Consider the following 26,561-nt stretch of genomic DNA (forward strand, 5'->3'; position numbering starts at 1 on the left):
AGCTGGGGGAGCTGGGGTGTGGTGGTCCCCTCATTACGTGAAGTTCTGTTCTACACACACATCCACTCTCCACCCTGCTTGCAGGAATATGGCAGGTTCCCTATTGTGCGTTATCTCTGACACATCGCACAAAGAGGGGAACATATCCCGTTGTGATATCAATCAGCTGGCTGGTACCAGGCCATCTCTTCTAACTGGTCACCAGCAGCTGGTGTTTTCCAATTCCCAACTGCAGAGATCACAGAAGGTGAATTTTGTCAAGTGCCTCTCTGAGTTTCCTCACTCTAATCTGCCACCAGACAACCTATCAGAAAATATATTGCCTGGTATTAGATTTGGGCATGGGTTGAATTATACCTGGTGTAAATCCAGCATATACATGGGATGAATTTGGCTCCATGACACACAATATTGATTAGCATTTTTCTATGTTCCAAGCACTAGCTAACATACTCTCAAAGCATCCATCTTAGACAGATGGGTTACTGTTGTTGTCCCTGTTACACAAATGGGGAAACTGAGACAGGGAGAAGTGACTCACCCAAGGCCACACAGTGCGTGAGTGGAAGAGCCGAATTTGAACTCAGGAGCTCTGTGTTCTTGCCTCTAGACCACGCTGCCTTTCAAGACTCTGTCTCACTTTATATGGCTGGCGGTTTCAAAAGGCCACTACAGATAGACTTGCATGTTCTGTTCTTTTCTTAGGGAGTGAGCAAGTTTTTAGTCTTTGAAGAACTACAGTTACGTTGTCACTTTTTTAATGAAGTCACCCTTCATGAGAAGCTCTGGCAGACAGCACAGAGTTTGCTTTCTGCTTTATTTGTTCTATATTTAGAGGCAATTCTTAGGACCGAGAATCTTCCCAGGAACCAGGTATATGAGTGTGAGCTGGGATTTCGGGTATAGAGGATTGCCTGCATGCTGTTTGTGACCACCTCTGTTCCAGGTCTGGTGTAAATAAAGCAAGTTACGCTTGGAATATATGAGACTCTGAGGAACTGACCTTTGTGGTCCAGGAATTCTGCAGGAGATTCAGAAGGGAGGCACCGTTGATGTCAGAAGAGGCAGCAATCTCAAACATTTACACTTAGTTGAGGGCAGAGGCGCTAGCCATGATCATTAACTTTGGACCAGCGGGTTTGACAATTCACACAAGCTGATCATGAGCCTCCATTGGTTTCAGTTAGAATGTGTCTAACTGGTATGTTTTGGCAATTTCAACACGTGCTTGTTTTTCAACATTTTTTTCAAGTTGGGAAATTCATCTACACTGACCCTTTCCCCTGAAAGGGGAAATTTTGACAAATTGGCATTTTCCAATTAAAAAAACATTTCATCAAAAAATTCCCAGCCAGCCCTAATCTCATCCACACTAGCCTCTGGAGGTTTGCCTGACCCTACTCCTAATGCCAATATTCCATTTGCTCCTGCCACGTCGTTATAACTGATTCCAAAGGCATCTTCCCACAGGCAATGGGGCTATATTCTGGGATAAATCCCCTCTTTGGCTTTGAGTGCATTTTTATAAATATTGGACATGCTTCCCTGTCATCATAAAATGTCCCAGCAAACGTTTGAGGGGTAGCTCATCTCCTCTGAACAGGAATGGTTATATTTTAGAGGAGACAGGCAACACCTGATTTTCGTCTGGCTTCCCGGGCTCAGTTAAATGCACTGTGGTGAGTCATTGCTCCTTGTTCTCTGTTGACAAAACTTTCTTTCTCTCTCTTTCCCTTTCGAACACTCACACCCGTTCCACCCTTCTGATGATGATGATCTAGGCAGTGGTTTTCAACCTTTTTTCATTTGCCAACCCCTAAAAAATTTCGATATGGTGTGTGGACCCCTTTGGTAACCTTAGACATAGTCTGTGAACCCCCAGGAGTTCACAGACCACAGATTGAAAAGCACTGATCCAGATTCTTCCCAGACTCATTCACCTTTCAAGAGGTGCTTGATTTCTCCTGTCTCAGAATGTACTGCTGCCCTCTCGGCCTGAGTGGTTAACCGAGATTCAGGGCCTTGCTGGGTTGTTTCTGTTTAGGTGGAGAAAGGGATTACATTAGTCAGCTATTTCTCTGGTGCGAGCCTGTTTATTTATAATCTACAGAGTCCTGTTTTGCTTAGTAGAAACAATCAGCAACAGGCAGTTTCCTTGCTCAGTTTCCAAGCCTGCCCCTCCAGCCAGCCATGTCCCATAAGGAACTCTGTCCTCTGCTCCCACTCGGGACCTCTCTCAATACTGCTTCCCTCTCTGGCTTCTGTTTTTCTGTCTCGCACATGCACAGAACTACAACCAATCCATCCCCTCACCCCTGCATTTGCAACCAGTTCTAGGGAAACCCCGCGACCCACATGGCTTAGCGCTGATCATATCTTGCTGTGTGGCCCAGTGCCTTGGGCAGTGGCCTCCTATTATTTCATGGCCTCAAGGGGCTTAATTGCTCCTTCCATGGAATCTGAAAGAAGGGTGGTTAGCACACCCACTGGTTTTAACCAGCTCTGTAATTGATGGATGCCATTAACATCTTCCAGCATAACAACACCCCCATCTCAGCTCTGCTCATCATTCCAATGGAGTTTAATATGCTGACTCACTGAATGAGTTATTTGAAAGGAAGAAATGACAAATGATACCAGGTTAGCTGTTTACATATATTTCGATGTGTTTTTCTGTCTGGCCATTTCACAGATCAATGTTACTCCCATTCAAATCTCTTTGGAGCTTTTCTCTCCCTCCCTCCCCCACAACCCTGTAATTTCCATTCAGCTAAGTAGGCAAGGCACATTCAAGGGGCTCCTGAAATGTGTCTGTTGTTTCTGTGAAGTCTGCTTATTGGGACAGGCTTTGCTCATTCTGTTCTAATGGGGAATTCATCAGGGTCACAACGCTTCCAGCCTCCGCAGAAGCTACCAAAGGGGTCTTTTCCAGCTCTGTCTCCTCTGGTTCTGCAGGAAGGGTTGAAGGAATCAGTTGGAGGACGAGTATGAGATGGGGACAGTGAGTGAGCCTCTGGAGAACAGGTAAGGAACTTCCCACCGTGCTGCACTTCAGATTTGAGTTCTGGGGATCAGCAAAGATACATGGCATAACACTCAGCCATTGTCTCTGCCAGAGACAGCGGGATGTGGCTTCCCCCCTTCTGAAGGTGGGGAAAAGAGGAGAAGGAGACCAGGAGCCTTAACCCCTCCCTGCGTTCCTGCTCCTTTGCCTAGCCTATACTCTGAGGCACAGTAGAAATGAAGCCACTGCTAGAAGGAGCATGAGTCAGTGGAGACTCCAGGACGCTATCATCAGACACAGAGGTGTGGGTGGAGTTGCCAGAGGGATGGAAGCATGAGGAGCAGCAAAACACCACACCCATGGAGTTTGGTTTGAATAGCCGGTGTCACACATCTCGCCTTGCCTTTGATGGGAAACTCTGGCAGGGTATTTAATTGAATCTGGTGCCTTTTAAGAGTTGGGGTTTGCCTGTCTTCTTTGAAATATAATTATCACTGCTGGTGGAGCCAAGAATGCTCTTAACCCTTTGCTGAGGTGCTCTCCCATGGTAGGGGAACTTTCCCCAAAGTTTATAAAAACTTCACCAGAGCAGCACAGGCCAGGAGAGGAGATGTCATGACAAAAGTCTGCACTGCAGGGGTAGTGCCATGAACTGAGAGATGGGAGCTGTGACAGATGGAGGTGAAACCCCCAGGAAGCCCCTCTCATCCAGATCCCAGACAATCTGTCCACACCATGGAACCCAGACTTTATCTGGACACCGGCTGTCTGACGCAGGGTAAGAGCAGGTAGGGTTTTAGACAGAAGAACCTTATTCAACAGAACTTGAATCTTTCTGTGCCCTTGTCAGCCAGCAGAGAAAGTGATTAATGCTGGCTCCTTGCATTCTCTGCTGCAGCATGTGAATGCCTTTTAGAGCCATTAAGAAGAGGAATACAACAGTGTTTTGTCATACGCCCCTCCTGTAACATTCTTGTGGGTTCATCTGAACCCAAGGCATGGGGAATGGGTGTTGCTAGCCTGGGGATGTTTGTGTTGTGTCCCAGAGGATCTTTGAGCAGGGCGGGGCTGTGAAGAAGGGATGGTTGGGTGTGCTGCATTCTCTGGGGTGCGTGGTGCTGGTGCTCGCAATGAGGCCCGTGTCGCTGGGTAGAGGAGTGGGGGTGTGTGTGGTGGTGCTTGCCCTAACCTTCCATTTCCTTATTTTAAAAGTGTGTGTGAGGCACGTTGATGTCTTGACCAGCCTTAGCGGGCACCCAGCTCTGGTTTTATGGATTCATTTATACTGAACAAGGAAACAGCACAAATCTCTTCCGTGTTCTCTCCTAATTTCCAAATGTCCTCAGCAGGGACGACGGAAGCTGAAGGTCTCTGGCTCGGTAAATTAATCCGACTCTGCCCCATTGGCGCTGGGAGTGAAAACCAGGGCAGGACATATCTGGATAGGCTTCCTGTGTCTGTCGAAATGTACCCCGAGGGAGTCAAGGCCGGGCATATTTTAATGGGTTTTCCATACACATCAAAACAGACGCTGAAATCCAGAGGGCCAGCACATTTTGAGGAGCTGCCCATTACCATCAAGCATGTACCGCTCCGTTATGTGGCCAGAAGCTGAGATGGCACACAGGTCCATCTTGATGCCATGCACATTTTGACATGATAGTGTCTACAATGGCTTTATGCCAAATACCAATTTGGCCTGTGTGAAGGCATGAAACATGAGTAGGGGAAGCATCAGCTACACTTGTACTTAACCACAGCTGCCCTCCCTTGCTTCTCTTGGCTAGCAATAAACAAGAAGAGCAGCTCACAAGAACGTCTTACAGCTTGCTGTATGATGGAGACACCGTTTGTAAAGAAGCTCTCCCAACTATTCCCATATCGCCAAGAGACCATCATCTGCAGTCTCCGATGCAAAGCTGCAGGTTAGATGCGGTTTCTAAGAGCCACAAGTTACTCACCATGATGAACTCTTCTTCTTTCGCCTCCTCTTCTGGACACCATCTTGATTTTTTCCTGGAAGAATTGTCTCTGTCTGTCCATCTGTCTAACAAGCCTAGGCATTTGCATCCTGCCCATCACCATGGTATTGGAGTCCATTGGGTCTTGAGCTTCTAGTGGGAGACAAGCAGGAATTCCCTCCCCATTCTCCAAGATGTTATGCCCCAGGAGGTACTGGTAGTTGTTCCATGTGCACAGACACATTGCCGGTACCTCAGCATCTCCTAGGAAGCCCTGCTTCAATTCCAGGAAGGGCATGAAGTTAAGATCTCTCTACAGTTCCCATCCCACCTCTAGGATGGTATGAACACAAACTTTGACACCCAAAATATCTCTCCTCCCAACTCTGAGGAAAAGGAAGGGGATAGAGAGAGTACTTGTGCAGTCAAATTATAACATATGGAGAAGAGGAATTACAGGCAAAAGTCACATTCCTCTCCAAAGAATTGCTGTTCACTGGGTTGCTGGAGACTGAGAACTCAAGGGGCATCAACACGGAAAGATAGAACATTGTACTGGAAACTGCTAAAAAAAAATCTCTGGTCATGTCCTTCCACTTGCACTGGGGGACTTAGATAGCCCCGGTTGGTAAGTCCCAACCTTTAATGGCAAAAAGAAAAGGAGTACTTGTGGCACCTTAGAGACTAACCAATTTATTTGAGCATAAGCTTTCGTGAGCTACAGCTCACTTCATCGGATGCATACTGTGGAAAGTACAGAAGATCTTTTTATGCACACAAACCATGAAAAAAATGGGTGTTTACCACTACAAAAGGTTTTCTCTCCCCCCACAAACCCACTCTCCTGCTGGTAATAGCTTATCTAAAGTGATCACTCTCCTTACAATGTGTATGATAATCAAGTTGGGCCATTTCCAGCACAAATCCAGGTTTTCTCACCCTCCACCCCCCCCCACACAAACTCACTCTCCTGCTGGTAATAGCCCATCCAAAGTGACCACTCTCTTTACAATGTGTATGATAATCAAGGTGGGCCATTTCCAGCACAAATCCAGGTTTTCTCACCCCCCCCCCCTTTTCCAAAAACCACACACACAAACTCACTCTCCTGCTGGTAATAGCCCATCCAAAGTGACCACTCTCTTTACAATGTGTATGATAATCAAGGTGGGCCATTTCCAGCACAAATCCAGGTTTTCTCACACCCCCACCCCCATACACACTCAAACTCACTCTTTTGCTGGTGAGAGTGAGAAAACTCTCCTGCTGGGGGGGGGGGGGTGAGAAAACCTGGATTTGTGCTGGAAATGGCCCAACTTGATTATCATACACATTGTAAAGAGAGTGGTCACTTTGGATAAGCTATTACCAGCGGGAGAGTGAGTTTGTGTGTGTGTGTTTTGCGGGGGGGGGGGGGGGGTGAGAAAACCTGGATTTGTGCTGGAAATGGCCCAACTTGATTTTCATACACATTGTAAGGAGAGTGATCACTTTAGATAAGCTATTACCAGCAGGAGAGTGGGGTGGGAGGAGGTATTGTTTCATGGTCTCTGTGTATATAATGTCTTCTGCAGTTTCCACAGTATGCATCCGATGAAGTGAGCTGTAGCTCACGAAAGCTCATGCTCAAATAAATTGGTTAGTCTCTAAGGTGCCACAAGTCCTCCTTTTCTTTTTGCGAATACAGACTAACACGGCTGCTACTCTGAAACCTTTAATGGAGCATTCATGCTGCCATGGGGAAGGTAAGCAAGATCAGTCCAAGGAGATACAGTCATTCATATTAGTGTAAGCAGAGCCAGGCTGAGCTCCACCCTGACATCTGGTGGTAAGGTGTGGCAAGTTGTGGAAAATAACTTCAGGGGCTGATATCATTTGCATAGGCACACCCACCCTGCCTAGAATGAGGCCATAGCTGCCCAAATGGTCACTTTGGCTGTTGTGGGATCCCCAGTGTCTCTGTTATTGGGGCAGGAAGAATAAATTGTTATTACCCTGATTATGGGAACTGTGCTTGGAACTGTACTTGGCCTTTTGTTATGATGGAGGGACTCACCATCAACTAAGTAGCACTCGCTAGGCAAGGGACATGGGTTCCAAAACTCTGTGAATTGAGAGAGGCTTGAGACAGGTGTTAGTACCTGGTGGTGTGGGCCCCTTTGTGAGGGCCTGCAATGCCAATTGCACCTCTGTCTCTCTCCACTGTGGAATGTCAGAGCTAATTTTGGGTCTATTAAGAGTCTTGCTAGCGGTACTGTGTTGTATTCATTTTGGTCTTATGGTGCATCAGCACTAAGGCTCCCACTACTGTGAGCTGGAATCACTGAGCACTGTGTCAAGTACTGGGGAGCTGGAAGATCTAGAGTGCAGTGGTGCTGTTCATGGATAGGCTGGCGGAGCTGTGCAGAGCGGAGCCATTTGTTCGTGAGACGGTGGAGCAGAGCCCTGTGGGGCAGTCAGCTTCAGGTCACGTAAGGTGCCCCTGGCCTCTTCCCCCCGACACAAGCATATTTTTAGCCAGACTGGAGAGTAACACTCTGCAGATGAACTTTTGAACTCTGGGACTGGACTTTGTGGACTTTGGGTGATTTGTGGATTGCTGGACTCAAGAGACGTTTGGGTTCTGGGACTCAAGAACCCGAGGGAAAGGATGTGGCCCAATTTGCTGGGGTGGGTCTTTGCTCATGGTTTGGTTAATGAACACTAGATGTGGTGCTTCCCCAATTTAATGCTGATGTCGTTTACCTCATGTTATTAAAGATTCTCTGCTACACCGAGACTCTGTGCTTGCGAGAGGGGAAGTATTGCCTCCTTGAGGCGCCCAGGGGGTGTGTAAGATTTTCCCAGGTCACTGGGTGGGGGCTCGAGCCAGTTTTGCATTTGCTTTGATGAGAGGGAACCCCTTGCGTACTGCACCCGGCCCTTGCTGCTATCAACTTGGCCTGGCAGAAGGGTTACATTAGTATGATTGGTTTTATCCTAAATAGCTCTCAGAGCTTCTCGAGGGTACCCAGCATCATGCAGGGTTGGGCCCTAAGTCAACACTGGGCTAAACCTGTCCCACAAAGTGGCCCAGCAGACTGGAACACAAGGCTGAGTTGCTGGGTTGCTCAGGAGGTGCAGACCCAAAGGCAACAGCATCTCCCGAAAGCTGGCTGGCTCGAGAGAAGATGCTGACGGGATTTTCTCATGTCTGGCTGAGCAGAGAACTGAGCACAGCTCCCAGGCTTCACAAGGAGATGAAGAGTCAGAGCATCACCTGAGTTCTGGCAGTTCAATGATGCGGCACCATCGCAAAGCTGTCTTCAAGATGGATTAGCTGGGCACAGCAGCATCTCTCCTGTGCACAGGATCTCCAGGTGCCATAAAATCTCCTGGGTCACCCCATCACTGCAGCTGCCGCAGGGCGCACAACTGGGGGAAGGGGACAGAACCAAGATCCTGGAATCTCACGACACTGGAAACAGCTTCTTGGGGTCACAGGCCATTAGAATGAGTTAGACCTGCCCTCTAGCTCCTCTAAACTAGGCCAGGCACCGGCTCCGGGCAGAATACGTGCAAGATCGGGACAGCAGGACCGTCGCTTACGCTCAGCTTTCCCCCTGCTGTGGGGACCGACTGCAGAGTCTGGCCGAAAGAGGCTGGTAACACGGTAACTGTCAGGTGCTTTGCTGGCTCGGTGCCTTTAACGTGCAGCGTGACGAGTATGTTCCACGCGCACAGTCCTGACAATCAGGAATGTCCAGGTTTGGGTGCCCATGTGCGCCATGCTGAGCACTCAGCCCACATAACTACTCCATTATTCACCAAATCAAGGGTGTGACTTTTCCTCCAACTTATCCTGGAAACTTGTTGTGGAGGAAACATTGTTCACAGCTTGGCATTCCCACTGAGAGCTTTGCTTCCGGTTGCCGGAGTTGTGAGTGACTATTTAGGGTGAGTCACAATGAAGGTGGGTTCTCCCACACCCTATATATAGTGGGGCTCTGTGTGGGAGGTTTACTGAGGGAGCAGAGCACCAAGAGCCCACTGCAGACCAGACAGCCACGTCCGCCATGAAGATAACAGGGGCCGTTCTGCTCTTCGCTCTGGCACTTTGCTGCTTCTACTCAGGTGAGTCACTTTGGCTGTAGCCTGTGCTGAGCCCTGCCCTATACCCGAAAGGATGGGGCCAGCCTCACTCTCATCTATATAGGGGTTCGCACACCCCCACAGTGCCTGATTCCAGGAGCAGCTGGTTTATTTCTGAGATGCCACTGCACAGCCTGGACACTGAGCAGCAGGCTGATTCCAGGAGCGCTGACCTCCCTGCACGGATCCCAGAGCTCGGAAGGGCTGTTCCCGGGCTTCTCTCTGGGTTGGGGTCTCACTGACTCTGCCAGAAACCGAGGCAGCTCAAAAGATTCACAGCCCCTAGAAAACAAACATCCATGGAATCCCCTTTCTTTTTGAATTTCTTCTCATCCACGGTTCTGGTTGTTTTCTGATTATTTTGTTGGGGACAAGGGGGTTGGTTGGCAGTAAAATTCTTGATCTAGTTGCCTAAATAATTTTAATTCCTGTCATTGTTTATTATGAAACTCCACAAAGAGGCCATTAGGTAGGGTGACCAGATGTACCGACTTTATAGGGACACTCCCAATATTCGGGGCTTTTTCTTATATGGGCGCCTATTTCCCCTCCCCTTCCCCCCAATTTTTCACAATTTTTATCTACTTACCCTACCATCAGGAGTCAAAAATTCCCACCCTGGATCAGACCAGGCACCCTTCTACCCAATCTCTGTTTCCAACACTAGCCTGTGCCAGTGTATTTAGAGTGATGTACAAGGCCCTCAGCAGTTCTGAGGGAAGCTTCCCACAGGGAAAATTTCTTCTTACCTTGTATTACGTAGGAGTTGCTTTATGGCCTGAATTAATTCAATTCAACGATACTTTATTAGCATGACAAGATCTATGGCATTGCCAAAGTAGAAAGCGGAGGATTTAGATCCTCTCCAAACATTTGCTTTTTTGGGGTTAAATCCCTACCTTGTAATGCTGGATGATCCCGTTATCCATAGCTCCTTAATACAGATCATCTTCACTTGGGGGGCTGATATCTTAGTCAATTGGATAGAGTTTCATTAACAAACAGAGTCAGACCTGTTCAGAATGAAACGTCTCATTAGAATTGAGTCATTGTTGATGTAATTCTGTGCTAGGGCTTAACTCTGAAGAGACACTCAAATAATGGAGGTTTCAGAGTAGCAGCCGCGTTAGTCTGTATTCGCAAAAAGAACACGAGGACTTGTGGTGCCTTAGAGACTAACCAATTTATTTGAGCATAAGCTTTCGTGAGCTACAGCTCACTTCATCGGATAGGGAGCGAGAGAGAGTCAAAAGCTGCTGAGGTTTTTATGGATGCCCGTGAGATCCTGGATCCTGCAAAATAGCTGCTGAGACACAACCTTTAGTGTGCTGGTCTTTTTCAGACAGTGTCAATGAATGGACCAGACAGGGTCCGTGGCAGAGTGTGCAGTGTTATGGTCACACCATCCAAACGGATGTTAGAGTAAAATGTAAAACTCTCTTTCTGGATGCTTGTAATGTACTACGACATGATTTCTCAGAATCCAGAACCCTAACACACAAGAACCCAAAACACAGAGAGAGACAAAGCAGGCTGCTCCTGAAGGCACCGAGGCACAATTCAATCCCTATTGCTCTAGGTTGGCTCTTTGAAAATGGACTCCTGAAGACCCAGATCACAAGTTTCCCAACAGAGCCCCTAATTAGCAGGACCAAGAAGCAGAACCAGGAAACCCCGCACACTTAAAGGGAGATCAGGGAACAACAGAGACACCTGAAGTGGAGTCCAATGTGAGAGGCCAGCACCAGACAGTGTCAATGAATGGACTAGGCAGCCTGTTGAGAAGAGGAGAACCCAATGGCAGAAAAGTGGCTGTGGTATGAAATGCCTCTGAAATGCAGGACTCCGTAACAGGCTTTTGAAAGCAAAGCCATTAACCACTTTTGTTGTGGATAGTTTGGGGTCCAATTCTGCTACCACTGGTGTCAATGAATGTTTCTTGGCCTCTGTTGGCTGGATGTAGCTTTGAAAGAACATCAGGGTATTATGGAGCTGGCAGCTAACAGAGCTAGTCCGTAGGCTCAAGTGGCAGGGGCCTGTGTTTCAAAAGCTAAAGAGGAGATCAACATGTGGGTGTTGTTTTATTATAGGTGGCTTAAGACAAGCATGATCCCGCTCTATGGTTGAACTGATCCCCCATGAAACTCCAAAGAAAGAAAGAAAGTTCTTTGCATTTTTATGATTAAGTCTTGCTGACAACATGAATGTTTTCTGAACCCTTTCACTGAATTGAGTGAGTAGATACAGTGTTACCCTTCATCCAGAAGGAGAAGGGTTAAAACAAATAGCACTGATATCTTCTCAGAAGTTCCTGGAAAAGTAGGAAACTCCCCAGCCTCCCCCAAAGGTGAGGGTGAGATCCTGTAGAGGAGACACCTGTCTAAAATAGGATCACTCTGGAACGTCCCAAGAATGTTTGCCTCTTCCTCCGTTCCTCCTTTGCGACGTCAATTCAGTTAATACAGATATACAAGAGCTGACATCCCTAGTGGCACAGCCCCATACCAGAACATTTGAAAAGGCTCTGTATAAAAGTAAAGAGAGAGACTTGGTCAGAACTCGGGACATCAATAACCCCAGCACCAGGATGGGAGAGAGAATCTGAAACAGTCTCATTCTGTCTGTATGTTTTGTTCCAGATGCTGCTGGCCAGGCTGGTAAGGTAAGTCGAACTCTCCCTGTTCATTAATAATCACTTTCCCCAGTCTCTGGCTTGTAACATCACAGGGACCATGATCTCTGGGTTAGAAACATGCTAGAACTCATGACTCAAAGCAGAAGCAGAGTCTACCTCGTGCCCGAGCCAGGGGAGAGTGAATCTCTGGGGCTGAGAATCCCGGGTACATCTACACTGGAACAAAAGATCCAGGGCTTGGCCATGGCTGGACCGGCTGAGCTGACATGGGCTTAGGGGGCTTGGGCTGCAGGCCTAAAAATTGCGGTGTAGATGTTCGGGCTCTGGGATCCTCCCCCCTCGTGAGGTACCAACGCTCGGGCTCCAGCCCAAGCCTGAATGTCTACACAGCAATTGTACAGCCCGAGCCCAAGTCAGCTGACCTGAGCTAGCCAGGAGTGTCTCCTTGCCGAGTAGACGTAAGCCATGGGGTCAGAGTGATGGATTCCATAGACTATTGTACAGGGCAGTCTGTGATGGGCCTGGGGGAGACACAGGGAGCAACTGAGACAGAACAGAGGAGGTGACGGTATGACAAGAGCATGAGGTTTTTTATTTATGAGCATCTGCTGCCTGTGGAGATGCTCTTTCACTCACATTCTATATGAGGTAGGTTCAGAAGCGTCTCTTAGACCAGCCTGTACCCCTATGTTCACCCCTTTAAGAAGACTGTGATAAATTTTGTACAAAGTATGCAGTGTAAGGTATGGTTTGAAAACTCATAATGAACATTATTGTCCTGTTAAGTATGTGAGGCACCATTGTATGTAAAGTTATAAGATTCTACTGTATAAGACATGTCCCCAGGCTGGGGAAACAGTCATAAACCAGAGACAAAAGACAAACTAACACCTCAGCCAGGTCTCAACATAATCAAACGGACCACCACGTGGTTAAGGGGCCATTCTTTGGCAGCAAAAAAGCTGTGAGCAAGAAATATACTTGTTGGCAAAGGAACAGCTGGAGGTTCCCATCCCCACAAACTTTCTGTTGCATGAACCCCAGCTGGAGATGATGCTCAAAGAAGAGGGAAAAATATAAGAATGGGGAACAAACCCCCCAAGTCACTCCTCCCTTTCTCTCTGCCCATGACATCAACAACACCTCAAAGACAAGGAAAGTAACACTGGACTGGGGGAGGGGTCCTGGTGGAAATGACAGTCAGAAAGACTGCTGAAGCATTTGGTGAGAGAGACCTTTTACTTTCAATTCACTTAGCTTGATAAGTCAGGCATTAGTGGTGTTTTGCTTTTATTTTCTTGTAGCCAGTTCTGACTTTGATGCCTCCTTACTTGTAATCACTTAAAATCTATCTTTCTGTAGTTAAGAATCTTGTTTAATCTAAACCAGTGTGTTTGGATTGAAGTGTTTGGAAAACTCCATTTGTGACAATAGGATTTGTGCATTTCATTTTCTATTAATAAAATGACAGACTTTAGAGGAGCTTATATGGTCCAGGAGGGTGCTGGGCAGTACAAGATGCACACTTCTGGGGGAAAGTCTGGGACTGGAAATTTGCTGCTCTTCCCCTGCAGTGTAATTCAAGAGTGGCTTGCCAAAGGACTCATACCGTACAGCTCGGAGTAATTTACATGCTGGAAGCTGCGTGTGAGTAGGAACAGGAGTGGTTGCTTTCATAGCAAAGCAGTGTAAAAGGCACCCCAGGCTGGAGAATTGAGGGGACACAGCTGTTCATCAGTCCAGATTGTACCCTGGGTAATGTCAGATTCGCATCTGATGCCTACGGAGATGCCCCTTCGCTCACACACCATGTGATGTGGGTTCAGAAACGTCTCTTCCACCAGGGAGACGGGCCCGGCTCCTCCTGGCAGCGAGAGGGGAATTGGGAAGTCAGTTAATCAGAACGTCAGTAGAGACTAGGGACAGGATTAGGTACTGAGAGCTCTGGGGGGCAGGACCGTCCCTTCCTCTCTATTCAGAGAATGCCCAGCCCCATGGGCGAGTGGGGGCATCGGGGCACTACTGAAATGCAGACAATAACTGTAACAGCAATACTAATGTTCTCTGTAGGGTTTCTGCAGTGAGTACAAGGAGCCTCCGGAAATCTGCACCTTACAGTACGACCCGGTCTGTGGCACTGATGGCAAGACATATGGAAACAAATGTTTCTTTTGTGGAGCAGTCTAGTAAGTATCAGAATAAAGGGCCCATTAACAAAAACTAAAATACAATCGTGAGGGAATTCAAGGCTCTGCCTGTGCCCATATCTTTACCTCGCAGAGGCTGGGTCGACTTCCTCAGTGTAATTTTTCCTGTCAGCAAATAAGCTCTGGTGAATTTGACCTATTGCGGCCTTGACAGATGCTTTGCTCTCATTGGCCATCAGGTTGCAGCCCTGAGTTCTGTGTCTCTCTCTTTCCTCTAGTGAAAACCTTGGAAGTCTTTGCTTTGAGCATTATGGAGAATGCAGGTCGCACAATGAGGACAAGGAAAGAGAAGAGCTTTAGCATTTGGTTCCCACGAGCAGATCCCTGCATGGAGTCACATTCTCCTCTCATCCATCGGTTCCAGGCCTCTAAGAGCATCGCTGACTCCCCACCTGTCTATGCAATAAAGCAAACTCAGCAGAATTTGTGACCTCTGTGGGGTTTTTTTCCCCTTTCTAAGGAGGGACTCTGCTCTCCCGTGTCTCACACGAGCTCTCCCCAGCTTACAGACCAGAGTTAATGAGAACACAAAGTGCAATAACCAGTCACAGGCTTTCAGGGAGCCACAGACTGGCAAGTATTATATCTCCTCCTGCCATGGCTTTTCCTACAAGATAAATCGATACACAAACCCCGGACACGTTCCCTGTGTCTGACTCCCTTCCAGGCCTGAGTGTTCTCCATGGACCAGAACATGAGACCGTGAGCAAAGCCCACGTAAAAGCCTTGACCTGGGAGAACAGCAAGGGATGGGAGGATACAGGATCCCCAACCCAGACATAGAGCCCAGGGGGCTACTTGTCGGGGTGGGAGGTGTAAAGGGCTTGTGGGCATGTGGATCCATGCTGTGCGTCACACCCTACACACCAACAAACCCCTGATCCTTCCGATACTGCCCCCCAGAGACCCACGAGCTGCCCAGCCTGTCCGTCTCCTCCATGGCGCACAGAGGACTGCAGAGTCCCTCTGACTGGGGTCTGAGCTGCGCTGATTCCCTGTGCAGCAGACCAACAACCCGCCACATTGGCTCTTCACGCGCATGGAAGCTGCCTCATTTCTGGGCTGCCCTGGGGGACTCCCAGTGACTCGGGAGAGTCTGGGGGCAGGGAGACGTCGGAGACAAAGAACGGGGAGGTTGGTATAAAGGGGCAGCCCGAAATGACTCTTGGGAAAGGGGGAGTCTAAACAGGAAGGATGGGCTCCACCTAAACCAGATTGGAACCAGATTGCTGCCACTTAAAATTAAAAAGGTCATTGAGCAGTTTTAAAACTAAGGGCTGGGGGAAAGCCCAGAGGTGCGGAGGAGCACGTGGTTGGGACAGAGACATCCCTTAGGGCAGGATCTACTAATGGAGATTGTCTATGTCCTAGTAAGGAGGAGAGGATGGAAGATGGTAAAGTACAGGTAGGATCTGATGAGAAACAGTCAAATGAAAAAAAGTCTCATTTAATTACATCATGCAACGGGAAACAGCTAAAAAGCGACACGTTTTAAAAGTGCTTATATACCAATAATAAGATGGGTGAACTAGAGCGCCTCGTACTAAATGAGGCTATTGATATAACAGGCATCACAGAAACCTGGTGGAATGAGGATAATCACTGGGACACAGTAATACCAGGGTACAAAATACATCGGAAGGACAGAACAGGTCATGCTGGTGGGGGAGTGGCACTGTATGTGAAAGAAAGTGGAGAATCAAATGAAGTAAAAATCTTAAATGAACCAAACTGTGCCATAGAATCTCTCTGGATAGTAATTCCATGCTGGAATGATAAGAATATACCAGTAGGGATATATTACCGACCAGCTGACCAGGATGGTGATAGTGACTGTGAAATGTTCAGGGAGATTAGAGAGGCTATTAAAATTAAAAACTTAATAATAATCGAGGATTTCAACTATCCCATAATGACTGGGTTCATGTCACCTCAGGACGGGATGCAGAGAGAAAGTTTCTTGACACCTTAAATGACTGCTTCTTGGAGCAGCTAGTCCTGGAACCCACAAGAGGAGAGGTAATTCTTGATTTAGTCCTAAGTGGAGCACAGGATCAGGTCCAAGAGGTGACTATAGCTGGACCTCTTGGTAATAGTGACCATAATATAATTAAATTTAACATCCCTGTGGCGGGGAAAACACCACAGCGGCCCAACACTGTAGCATTTAGTTTCAGAAAGGGGAATGACACAAAAACGAGGAGGTTAGTTAAACAGAAATTAAAGGGTACAGCACCAAAAGTACAATCCCTGCAAGCTGCATGGAAACTTTTTAAAGACACCATAATAGAGGCTCAACTTAAATGTATACCCCAAATTCAAAAACATAGTAAGAGAACTGAAAAAGAGCCGCCATGGCGAAACAACAAAGTAAGAGAAGCAGTGAGAGGCAAAAAAGGCATCCTACGAAAAGTGGAAGTTAAATCCTAGTGAGGAAAATAGAAAGGAGCATGAACTCTGGCAAATGAAGTATAAAAATATAATTAGGAAGGCCAAAAAAGAATTTGAGGAACAGCTAGCCAAAGACTCAACAAGTAATAGCAAACATTTTTTTAATTACATCAGAAGCAGGAAGCCTGCTAAACAACCAGTGGGGCAACTGGACGATCAAGGTGCTAAAGGAGCACTCAAGGACGATAAGGCCATTGTGGAGAAACTAAATGAATTCTTTGCATCAGTCTTCACGGCTGAGGATGTGAGGGAGATTCCTAAACCTGAGCCACTCTTTTTAGGTGACAAATCTGAGGAACTGTCCCAGACTGAGGTGTCATCAGAGGAGGTTTTGGAACAAATTGATAAATTAAAGAGTAATAAGTCACCAGGACCAGGTGGGATTCACCCAAGAGTTCTGAAGGAACTCAGATGTGAAATTGCAGGACTACTAACTGTAGTCTCTAACCTATCATGTCAATCAGCTTCTGTGCCAAATGGCTGGAGGTTAGCTAATGTGGGGCCAATTTTTTAAAAGGGCTCCAGAGGTGACCCCAGCAATTACAGGCCAGTAAGCCTGACTTCAGTACCGGGCAAACTGGTTGAAACTATAGTAAAGAACAAAATTGTCAGACACAGAGATGAACATAATTTCTTGGGGAAGAGTCAACATGGTTTTTTAAAGGGAAATCATGCCTCACCAATCTACTAGAACTCTTTGAGGGGGTCAACAAGCATTTGGACAAGGGGGATCCAGTGGATATAGTGTACTTAGATTTTCAGAAAACCTTTGACAAGGTCCCTCGCCAGAGGCTATTAAGCAAAGTAAGCAGTCATGGGATAAGAGAGAAGGTTCTCTCATGGATTGGTAACTGGTTAAAAGATAGGAAACAAAGGGTAGGAATAAATGGTCAGTTCTCAGAATGGAGAGAGGTGAACAGTGGTGTCCCCCACGGGTCTGTACTGGGGCCAGTCCTATTCAACATGTTCATAAATGACCTGGGAAAAGGGATGAACAGTGAGGTGGCAAAATTTGCAGATGATACAAAACTACTCAAGATAGTTAAATCCCAGGCAGACTGTGAAGAGCTACAAAAGAATCTCACAAAACTGGGTGACTTGGCAACAAAATGGCAGAAGAGATTCAACGTTGATAAATGCAAAGCAGTGCACATTGGAAAACATCATCCCAACTATACCTATAAAATGATGGGTCTAAATTAGCTGTTACCACTCAAGAAAGAGAGCTTGGAGTCATTGCGGAGAGTTTACTGAAAACACCCACTCAGTGTGCAGCGGCAGTCAAAACAGCGAACAGAATGCTGGGAATCATTAGGAAAGGGGTAGATAAAAAGACAGAGGGGAGGAGGGAATCCCCAGCCCAGAAGCAGGGCCCGGTGCACCCAGACAGTTACCCGCTTCCCAGCTGCTCCTGCGTTTGGGAGCAGAGAAGGGAACATCCCACCGCTTCCCCCGCAGCAGCACTGGGGCCATGTGGTGTCCCCCCGTGCCATAGTCCACAGCGACCCCGCACCCCCCCCCGATCCCCGCTGCAGAGACCTGTACGCTGAACCCAGCCACGACCTCCGTGGTGCACAAGGGGCGGAGGGGTCCCGCCGCATGGGCTCTGTGCTGCCTTCCTGCCCCACGCAGCCCAGCCACTGCTTGTCCCGCCCCTCTGGATCCCAGCAGACCTCTCTGCTGCCTTCGTTCGGGGCTGCCCCGAGGGAGCTCTGCCTGTGCCCATTAACATATGGACACGAGGCGACTGGCTGCACGCTGGTGCCACGTGGCCACTTCCCCTCCCTCCTGGCCCAGATCAAATTTCCCAGCTGCTGGTACCAACAGACTGGCAGGGGCTTGAATGGTAAAGGGGCTGGCAGTGCGCGAGGGACAGGGCGCACGGATCCTGGAGTATGCTGGTTTCTGGTGCGGGACAGCAAAGAGGAATGTGACGGGGATGCAAGGTGGCGGTTCTCAGCAACCTGCAGAGCCCCGGACGCACCTGAAGTAACTAATCTGCCTTCCTCTGCAGGTGCGTCAAGATTTACAAAGGCTTACGCTGAATTCACCCATGTGTGTCAGGGCAGTTTAACCTTTCCCCACGAATATTTATTGCAGTCCCCAAAGAGTATTTGATACAGACACATTCTTGCCCTACTTACGAGCATCCGGTAATGTGGGATTGTTAACATTAGGGTTGGTGAACTGCTCTTCTTCATGCCAACACCTGTGCTCATGTGACAATGACGAGTGTCGCTCATAAGAAAAGCATTTGTTATGTGTTAATTGGCACACGCAATCCTCCTTTTGCAAAAGTTTCAACCAACGAATCAGGGGGCACCAAATGTCCATTTGGCTTAGATGACCAGCCGGACATGATGAATTAGGAATCGGGAATGACCAATCACTGTATTGGTTTGTAGCGTCAGTGACCATTTCGACAGGGATTTCATAATCCAAGTGGAGAGAGAACCCAACCTCTTGTCTACATATATGAGATCTCCTCCCTTGGGCTGCACTGAGAGATCATCTGCAGAGCTCAGCACCAACAGACTGCAGCAGACCCACGAACCACTTCCACCCTGAAGACAGCAGCTGTCGTTGTGTTCCTTGCTCTGGGGCTCCTCTCCAGCTTTCAGGGGGAGTAACTTTTGCTGCAGCCTGTACAGAGCTCTGTGTCTGACCCTCTAACCTTCAGCACGGGCTCGACTGTTAAAAAGCATCTCAGCACCAGCTACGGACGTTTGGGTGTCAGGATTAAGCCAGGGAAGTGGCTCATGGCAGAAACAGCATTTTCCTTTGGAAAGATGTTACTGAGGAGCCATTATGGGCTTTTAACCAAACTCCAGTCTGGGAACTACAAACAATCGCACCTGCAATTAATTGTAGGCCCAGTGATGCTATTCGGGGGTTGGACTAATTGACCTCCTGAGGTCTCTTCCAACCCTAATTTTCTATGATTCTATGATTTCAGGTCAGACTGTGGGTGCATTACTCTCCATGTTTCTATTTGTCACAGCAATTGGATGAGGGTGCAGGACTCCTTCCCATGGCCCAGTTGCTGGTTAGCAATCTGCATCCGTCGTCCTAGGCAGAGATGACTGTTTTTAGCTGGTTTCTCTCTGACATTGTGTCCTTTGTGTCTGTGTTTTGTTCCAGATGCTGTCGGCCAGGGTCATCGGGTGAGTCGAACTCTCACTGTGAATGAAATGTCACTTGCCCCAATCTCCGGTATGTAGCATCATGGAGACCAGGACCTCCGGGTTAGAAACACGCTGGAACTCATGAGGCAATGTGGGAGCAGATTGTACCCCAGGCCCCAATGAGGGGAGAGCGAATCCCTGTGGTCAGACTGATGGATTCCATGCACTATTGGACAGGACACCATCTGTGATGGGCCTGTGGGAGGCACCGGGAGCAACTCAGAGATGGAACGAGAGAGGGGATGGTATCACAAGAACACGAGGTTCTTTATATTTGAGTTAGACCTGCCCTCTAGCTCCTCTAAACTAGGCCAGGCACCGGCTCCGGGCAGAATACGTGCAAGATCGGGACAGCAGGACCGTCGCTTACGCTCAGCTTTCCCCCTGCTGTGGGGACCGACTGCAGAGTCTGGCCGAAAGAGGCTGGTAACACGGTAACTGTCAGGTGCTTTGCTGGCTCGGTGCCTTTAACGTGCAGCGTGACGAGTATGTTCCACGCGCACAGTCCTGACAATCAGGAATGTCCAGGTTTGGGTGCCCATGCTGAGCACTCAGCCCACATAACTACTCCATTATTCACCAAATCAAGGGTGTGACTTTTCCTCCAACTTATCCTGGAAACTTGTTGTGGAGGAAACATTGTTCACAGCTTGGCATTCCCACTGAGAGCTTTGCTTCCGGTTGCCGGAGTTGTGAGTGACTATTTAGGGTGAGTCACAATGAAGGTGGGTTCGCCGACACCCTATATATAGTGGGGCTCTGTGTGGGAGGTTTACTGAGGGAGCAGAGCACCAAGAGCCCACTGCAGACCAGACAGCCACGTCCGCCATGAAGATAACAGGGGCCGTTCTGCTCTTCGCTCTGGCACTTTGCTGCTTCTACTCAGGTGAGTCACTTTGGCTGTAGCCTGTGCTGAGCCCTGCCCTATACCCGAAAGGATGGGGCCAGCCTCACTCTCATCTATATAGGGGTTCGCACACCCCCACAGTGCCTGATTCCAGGAGCAGCTGGTTTATTTCTGAGATGCCACTGCACAGCCTGGACACTGAGCAGCAGGCTGATTCCAGGAGCGCTGACCTCCCTGCACGGATCCCAGAGCTCGGAAGGGCTGTTCCCGGGCTTCTCTCTGGGTTGGGGTCTCACTGACTCTGCCAGAAACCGAGGCAGCTCAAAAGATTCACAGCCCCTAGAAAACAAACATCCATGGAATCCCCTTTCTTTTTGAATTTCTTCTCATCCACGGTTCTGGTTGTTTTCTGATTATTTTGTTGGGGACAAGGGGGTTGGTTGGCAGTAAAATTCTTGATCTAGTTGCCTAAATAATTTTAATTCCTGTCATTGTTTATTATGAAACTCCACAAAGAGGCTATTAGGTAGGGTGACCAGATGTACCAACTTTATAGGGACACTCCCAATATTCGGGGCTTTTTCTTATATGGGCGCCTATTTCCCCTCCCCTTCCCCCCAATTTTTCACAATTTTTATCTACTTACCCTACCATCAGGAGTCAAAAATTCCCACCCTGGATCAGACCAGGCACCCTTCTACCCAATCTCTGTTTCCAACACTAGCCTGTGCCAGTGTATTTAGAGTGATGTACAAGGCCCTCAGCAGTTCTGAGGGAAGCTTCCCACAGGGAAAATTTCTTCTTACCTTGTATTACGTAGGAGTTGCTTTATGGCCTGAATTAATTCAATTCAACGATACTTTATTAGCATGACAAGATCTATGGCATTGCCAAAGTAGAAAGCGGAGGATTTAGATCCTCTCCAAACATTTGCTTTTTTGGGGTTAAATCCCTACCTTGTAATGCTGGATGATCCCGTTATCCATAGCTCCTTAATACAGATCATCTTCACTTGGGGGGCTGATATCTTAGTCAATTGGATAGAGTTTCATTAACAAACAGAGTCAGACCTGTTCAGAATGAAACGTCTCATTAGAATTGAGTCATTGTTGATGTAATTCTGTGCTAGGGCTTAACTCTGAAGAGACACTCAAATAATGGAGGTTTCAGAGTAGCAGCCGCGTTAGTCTGTATTCGCAAAAAGAACACGAGGACTTGTGGTGCCTTAGAGACTAACCAATTTATTTGAGCATAAGCTTTCGTGAGCTACAGCTCACTTCATCGGATAGGGAGCGAGAGAGAGTCAAAAGCTGCTGAGGTTTTTATGGATGCCCGTGAGATCCTGGATCCTGCAAAATAGCTGCTGAGACACAACCTTTAGTGTGCTGGTCTTTTTCAGACAGTGTCAATGAATGGACCAGACAGGGTCCGTGGCAGAGTGTGCAGTGTTATGGTCACACCATCCAAACGGATGTTAGAGTAAAATGTAAAACTCTCTTTCTGGATGCTTGTAATGTACTACGACATGATTTCTCAGAATCCAGAACCCTAACACACAAGAACCCAAAACACAGAGAGAGACAAAGCAGGCTGCTCCTGAAGGCACCGAGGCACAATTCAATCCCTATTGCTCTAGGTTGGCTCTTTGAAAATGGACTCCTGAAGACCCAGATCACAAGTTTCCCAACAGAGCCCCTAATTAGCAGGACCAAGAAGCAGAACCAGGAAACCCCGCACACTTAAAGGGAGATCAGGGAACAACAGAGACACCTGAAGTGGAGTCCAATGTGAGAGGCCAGCACCAGACAGTGTCAATGAATGGACTAGGCAGCCTGTTGAGAAGAGGAGAACCCAATGGCAGAAAAGTGGCTGTGGTATGAAATGCCTCTGAAATGCAGGACTCCGTAACAGGCTTTTGAAAGCAAAGCCATTAACCACTTTTGTTGTGGATAGTTTGGGGTCCAATCCTGCTACCACTGGTGTCAATGAATGTTTCTTGGCCTCTGTTGGCTGGATGTAGCTTTGAAAGAACATCAGGGTATTATGGAGCTGGCAGCTAACAGAGCTAGTCCTTAGGCTCAAGTGGCAGGGGCCTGTGTTTCAAAAGCTAAAGAGGAGATCAACATGTGGGTGTTGTTTTATTATAGGTGGCTTAAGACAAGCATGATCCCGCTCTATGGTTGAACTGATCCCCCATGAAACTCCAAAGAAAGAAAGAAAGAAAGAAAGAAAGTTCTTTGCATTTTTATGATTAAGTCTTGCTGACAACATGAATGTTTTCTGAACCCTTTCACTGAATTGAGTGAGTAGATACAATGTTACCCTTCATCCAGAAGGAGAAGGGTTAAAACAAATAGCACTGATATCTTCTCAGAAGTTCCTGGAAAAGTAGGAAACTCCCCAGCCTCCCCCAAAGGTGAGGGTGAGATCCTGTAGAGGAGACATCTGTCTAGAGTAGGATCACTCTGGAACGTCCCAAGAAATGTTTTCCTCTTCCTCCGTTCCTCCTTTGCGACGTCAATTAGGTTAATACAGATATACAAGAGCTGACATCCCTAGTGGCACAACCCCATACCAGAACATTTGAAAAGGCTCTGTATAAAAGTAAAGAGAGAGACTTGGTCAGAACTCGGGACATCAATAACCCCAGCACCAGGATGGGAGAGAGAATCTGAAACAGTCTCATTCTGTCTGTATGTTTTGTTCCAGATGCTGCTGGCCAGGCTGGTAAGGTAAGTCGAACTCTCCCTGTTCATTAATAATCACTTTCCCCAGTCTCTGGCTTGTAACATCACAGGGACCATGATCTCTGGGTTAGAAACATGCTAGAACTCATGACTCAAAGCAGAAGCAGAGTCTACCTTGTGCCCAGCCAGGGGAGAGTGAATCTCTGGGGCTGAGAATCCCGGGTACATCTACACTGGAACAAAAGATCCAGGGCTTGGCCATGGCTGGACCGGCTGAGCTGACATGGGCTTAGGGGGCTTGGGCTGCAGGCCTAAAAATTGCGGTGTAGTTGTTCGGGCTCTGGGATCCTCCCCCCTCGTGAGGTACCAACGCTCGGGCTCCAGCCCAAGCCTGAATGTCTACACAGCAATTGTACAGCCCGAGCACAAGTCAGCTGACCTGAGCTAGCCAGGAGTGTCTCCTTGCCGAGTAGACGTAAGCCATGGGGTCAGAGTGATGGATTCCATAGACTATTGTACAGGGCAGTCTGTGATGGGCCTGGGGGAGACACAGGGAGCAACTGAGACAGAACAGAGGAGGTGACGGAATGACAAGAGCATGAGGTTTTTTATTTATGAGCATCTGCTGCCTGTGGAGATGCTCTTTCACTCACATTCTATATGAGGTAGGTTCAGAAGCGTCTCTTAGACCAGCCTGTACCCCTATGTTCACCCCTTTAAGAAGACTGTGATAAATTTTGTACAAAGTATGCAGTGAAAGGTATGGTTTGAAAACTCATAATGTGCTGAACATTATTGTCCTGTTAAGTATGTGAGGCACCATTGTATGTAAAGTTATAAGATTCTACTGTATAAGACATGTCCCCAGGCTGGGGAAACAGTCATAAACCAGAGACAAAAGACAAACTAACACCTCAGCCAGGTCTCAACATAATCAAACGGACCATCATGTGGTTAAGGGGCCATTCTTTGGCAGCAAAAAAGCTGTGAGCGAGAAATTTACTTGTTGGCAAAGGAACAGCTGGAAGTTCCCATCCCCACAAACTTTCTGTTGCATGAACCCCAGCTGGAGATGATGCTCAAAGAAGAGGGAAAAATATAAGAATGGGGAACAAACCCCCCAAGTCACTCCTCCTTTTCTCTCTGCCCATGACATCAACAACACCTCAAAGACAAGGAAAGTAACACTGGACTGGGGGAGGGGTCCTGGTGGAAATGACAGTCAGAAAGCTTGCTGAAGCATTTGGTGAGAGAGACCTTTTGCTTTCAATTCACTTAGCTTGATAAGTCAGGCATTAGTGGTGTTTTGCTTTTATTTTCTTGTAGCCAATTCTGACTTTGATGCCTCCTTACTTGTAATCACTTAAAATCTATCTTTCTGTAGTTAAGAATCTTGTTTTATCTACACCAGTGTGTTTGGATTGAAGTGTTTGGAAAACTCCATTTGCGACAATAGGATTTGTGCATTTCATTTTCTATTAATAAAATGACAGACTTTATAGGAGCTTATATGGTCCAGGAGGGTGCTGGGCAGTACAAGATGCACACTTCTGGGGGAAAGTCTGGGACTGGAAATTTGCTGCTCTTCCCCTGCAGTGTAATTCAAGAGTGGCTTGCCAAAGGACTCATACCGTACAGCTCGGAGTAATTTACATGCTGGAAGCTGTGTGTGAGTAGGAACAGGAGTGGTTGCTTTCATAGCAAAGCAGTGTAAAAGGCACCCCAGGCTGGAGAATTGAGGGGACACAGCTGTTCATCAGTCCAGATTGTACCCTGGGTAATGTCAGATTAGCATCTGATGCCTACGGAGATGCCCCTTCGCTCACACACCATGTGATGTGGGTTCAGAAACGTCTCTTCCACCAGGGAGACGGGCCCGGCTCCTCCTGGCAGCGAGAGGGGAATTGGGAAGTCAGTTAATCAGAACGTCAGTAGAGACTAGGGACAGGATTAGGTACTGTGAGCTCTGGGGGGCAGGACCGTCCCTTCCTCTCTATTCAGAGAATGCCCAGCCCCATGGGCGAGTGGGGGCATCGGGGCACTACTGAAATGCAGACAATAACTGTAACAGCAATACTAATGTTCTCTGTAGGGTTTCTGCAGTGAGTACAAGAAGCCTCCGGAAATGTGCACCTTAGAGTACGACCCGGTCTGTGGCACTGATGGCAAGACATATGGAAACAAATGTGTCTTTTGTGGAGCAGTCTAGTAAGTATCAGAATAAAGGGCCCATTAAGAAAAACTAAAATACAATCGCGAGGGAATTCAAGGCTCTGCCTGTGCCCATATCTTTACCTCGCAGAGGCTGGGTCGACTTCCTCAGTGTAATTTTTCCTGTCAGCAAATAAGCTCTGGTGAATTTGACCTACTGGGGCCTTGACAGATGCTTTGCTCTCGTTGGCCATCAGGTTGCAGCCCTGAGTTCTGTGTCTCTCTCTTTCCTCTAGTGAAAACCTTGGAAGTCTTTGCTTTGAGCATTATGGAGAATGCAGGTCGCACAATGAGGACAAGGAAAGAGAAGAGCTTTAGCATTTGGTTCCCACAAGCAGATCCCTGCATGGAGTCACGTTCTCCTCTCATCCATCGGTTCCAGGCCTCTAAGAGCATCGCTGACTCCCCACCTGTCTATGCAATAAAGCAAACTCAGCAGAATTTGTGACCTCTGTGGGGTTTTTTTCCCCTTTCCAAGGAGGGACTCTGCTCTCCCATGTCTCACACGAGCTCTCCCCAGCTTACAGACCAGAGTTAATGAGAACACAAAGTGCAATAACCAGTCACAGGCTTTCAGGGAGCCACAGACTGGCAAGTATTATATCTCCTCCTGCCATGGCTTTTCCTACAAGATAAATCGATACACAAACCCCGGACACGTTCCCTGTGTCTGACTCCCTTCCAGGCCTGAGTCTTCTCCATGGACCAGAACATGAGACCATGAGCAAAGCCCACGTAAAAGGCCTTGACCTGGGAGAACAGCAAGGGATGGGAGGATACAGGATCCCCAACCCAGACACAGAGCCCAGGGGGCTACTTGTCGGGGTGGGAGGTGTAAAGGGCTTGTGGGCATGTGGATCCATGCTGTGCGTCACACCCTACACACCAACAAACCCTTGATCTTCCGATACTGCCCCCCAGAGACCCACGAGCTGCCCAGCCTGTCCGTCTCCTCCATGGCGCACAGAGGACTGCAGAGTCCCTCTGACTGGGGTCTGAGCTGCGCTGATGCCTTGTGCAGCAGACCAACAACCTGCCACATTTGGCTCTTCACGTGCATGGAAGCTGCCTCACTTCTGGGCTGCCCTGGGGGAGCCTGACAGATCTCTGACCGTGCTGATACTTGCTGCAAGCCAGCGCCGCATCCCAGTGACTCATAGAATCGTAGAATCATAGAATATCAGGGTTGGAAGGGACCTCAGGAGGTCATCTAGTCCAACCCCCTGCTCAAAGCAGGACCGA

The 26,561-nt window shown here is 48.0% G+C and overlaps 1 protein-coding gene across 1 annotated transcript; it reads left to right on the top strand.

Annotated features, from left to right (window-relative positions):
- Window positions 1-20,402: 20,402 nt before the first annotated feature.
- On the top strand, window positions 20,403-25,721 carry LOC119566888 (ovomucoid-like). The gene is made up of 4 exons (XM_037905992.2): window positions 20,403-20,460; window positions 23,131-23,153; window positions 25,201-25,316; window positions 25,556-25,721. The coding sequence occupies exons 1-4, from the start codon at window positions 20,403-20,405 to the stop codon at window positions 25,635-25,637; spliced, it is 279 nt and encodes a 92-aa protein (XP_037761920.1). The 3' UTR covers window positions 25,638-25,721.
- Window positions 25,722-26,561: the final 840 nt, after the last annotated feature.

The sequence above is a fragment of the Chelonia mydas genome, chromosome 8, assembly GCF_015237465.2.
Source record: "Chelonia mydas isolate rCheMyd1 chromosome 8, rCheMyd1.pri.v2, whole genome shotgun sequence".
Lineage (NCBI taxonomy): Eukaryota > Metazoa > Chordata > Testudines > Cheloniidae > Chelonia > Chelonia mydas.

What these genes read in the sequence shown, in the direction of transcription:
- LOC119566888 (XM_037905992.2), top strand. Translation starts at nt 20,403, where the DNA reads ATGAAGATAACAGGGGCCGTTCTGCTCTTCGCTCTGGCACTTTGCTGC. An exon ending in CTGCTGGCCAGGCTGGTAAG is followed by an intron (nt 23,154 to 25,200) that starts GTAAGTCGAACT and finishes TGTTCTCTGTAG; the next exon opens with GGTTTCTGCAGTGAGTACAA. An exon ending in GTCTTTTGTGGAGCAGTCTA is followed by an intron (nt 25,317 to 25,555) that starts GTAAGTATCAGA and finishes TCTTTCCTCTAG; the next exon opens with TGAAAACCTTGGAAGTCTTT.